The sequence below is a fragment of the Amphimedon queenslandica genome, unplaced genomic scaffold (genome assembly GCF_000090795.2).
Source record: "Amphimedon queenslandica unplaced genomic scaffold, v1.1 AMPQUscaffold_11204, whole genome shotgun sequence".
Classification (NCBI taxonomy): domain Eukaryota; kingdom Metazoa; phylum Porifera; class Demospongiae; order Haplosclerida; family Niphatidae; genus Amphimedon; species Amphimedon queenslandica.
This window is the reverse complement of record NW_003548551.1, coordinates 7,280-8,719: the sequence shown is the minus strand read 5'-3', so window position 1 is coordinate 8,719 and position 1,440 is coordinate 7,280. Positions and strand designations below refer to the sequence as shown.

General features: G+C 38.8%; 1 protein-coding gene across 2 annotated transcripts in view; it reads left to right on the top strand.

The window, feature by feature from the left end:
• Window positions 1-430: 430 nt before the first annotated feature.
• LOC109589540 (uncharacterized) overlaps window positions 431-1,440 on the top strand; it is a 4,921-nt gene continuing 3,911 nt past the window's right edge. For both annotated transcript variants that reach the window (XM_020005602.1, XM_020005601.1), the window contains exon 1: window positions 431-690. In XM_020005602.1, the coding sequence (XP_019861161.1) occupies window positions 678-690 (13 nt within the window). In that variant the 5' untranslated portion in view covers window positions 431-677. The remainder of the gene's footprint in view (window positions 691-1,440) is intronic.

The following is a 1,440-nucleotide window of genomic DNA, read 5'->3' as shown; positions in this document are numbered from 1 at the left end:
ATATTGATTGAAGATATGGATTTGGACCAAGTAATATAGAAAAATCATTAAAATGGTGTCACTGAACTCCTATTAATAATAACAAATAGAAGTCAAGTGATAGTTCAGTATTGTGATGCTTTATGCAGCCTGTAGTAGCAATTTTGCATTGATAAAGCTACATTTTCGCTAACATGACCTCTTCTATTGGTCCTAGCATATTTAATACGTGCATAAATTTATTGTCCAAGTATAGAAGTGTCTTATAGACAGACTATCCACGAATGATTGTCCTTTACATGGATATTTATTGTCCTGTGGGGTCTGCATTGTCCTTTACATGGATATTTATGGTCCTGTCGGGTCCGCATCAGTCCGTCCGTCCTTTTTCGGGCGGGGCGGGTCCGTCCGTCCGTCCGCTTTTGAGACCCTACCACATGCTACTGTTGATTTCACTTCAAATGGAACGCCCGGGCCGTGGCCGGGTCAGCCATTTTTATCACGTGAGCTTACTTTCAGAATGACAGGATCCCGGACCAGGTCCGCCCGGGTGTTCCATTTGAACTGAAATCAACAGTAGCACTGTAGACCGACCTCGGACTCGACTCCTTTATCTGGCAGCAACCTCCCGGCCGGTCTGAAAGTGCCACTGAATCCAGTATCTATGATTAAAATTTATAGTGAGATCTAGAGTTGTCATGGCCAGAAAAGGTAGATTAATATTCTGTATGTATGCCGCTAGCTATGATGTTATATATTTACTTAGTTCCATTTATATACATTGTTGTAAAATCTAATCTATGTATATGTCAATTTAACTCTGGTTTTAATGTAAAATAGACTAATTGAGAGATCTCAGCATATGCAATTTTTTTATAATTTGTGGCTGCTAAAGGTAGTCTCACGGGCCAACCCCAACCACTGAGGTGTCAGCTGGCCAAGAGGCTAGATAAAGGCAGGTCACTCACACTTTTGATTAAAAATTGACTGTATGCTGGCCTAGCGTTATATTAGTTTCATAATTGTAAACCACCTTAAGACTCATAGTCTATCTGTTTCCCTCCCACATGGTATGCCTCATCACTATTCATTAGCACACAGGTTATACAGATGATAATGAATACCAGTAATACATCTATAACAAGAGTACATAATTTATGTACTCTTGTAGATAGTTATTATACACTACCCACCCGCTCAAAAAAAAGAAACTATTTAAATGTAATTGCTAATTTGAATTTAAGAAAACGAAGCTAAAGCTTGTATCATAGTGAAGCATGTGTCACATGGGATTAGGTCTTTTGCTTAATTGGCTTGTGGTCAGGCAAAATTTGTATTCACTATATACTAATTAGATCTATGTGTGCATGTGTACATACATGTGTGTGAGTATGACATTTCTGGCCACACACAATCACACATTAGTTAGGCAAGGGCCAACTGTCTAGTCATATTTATGAA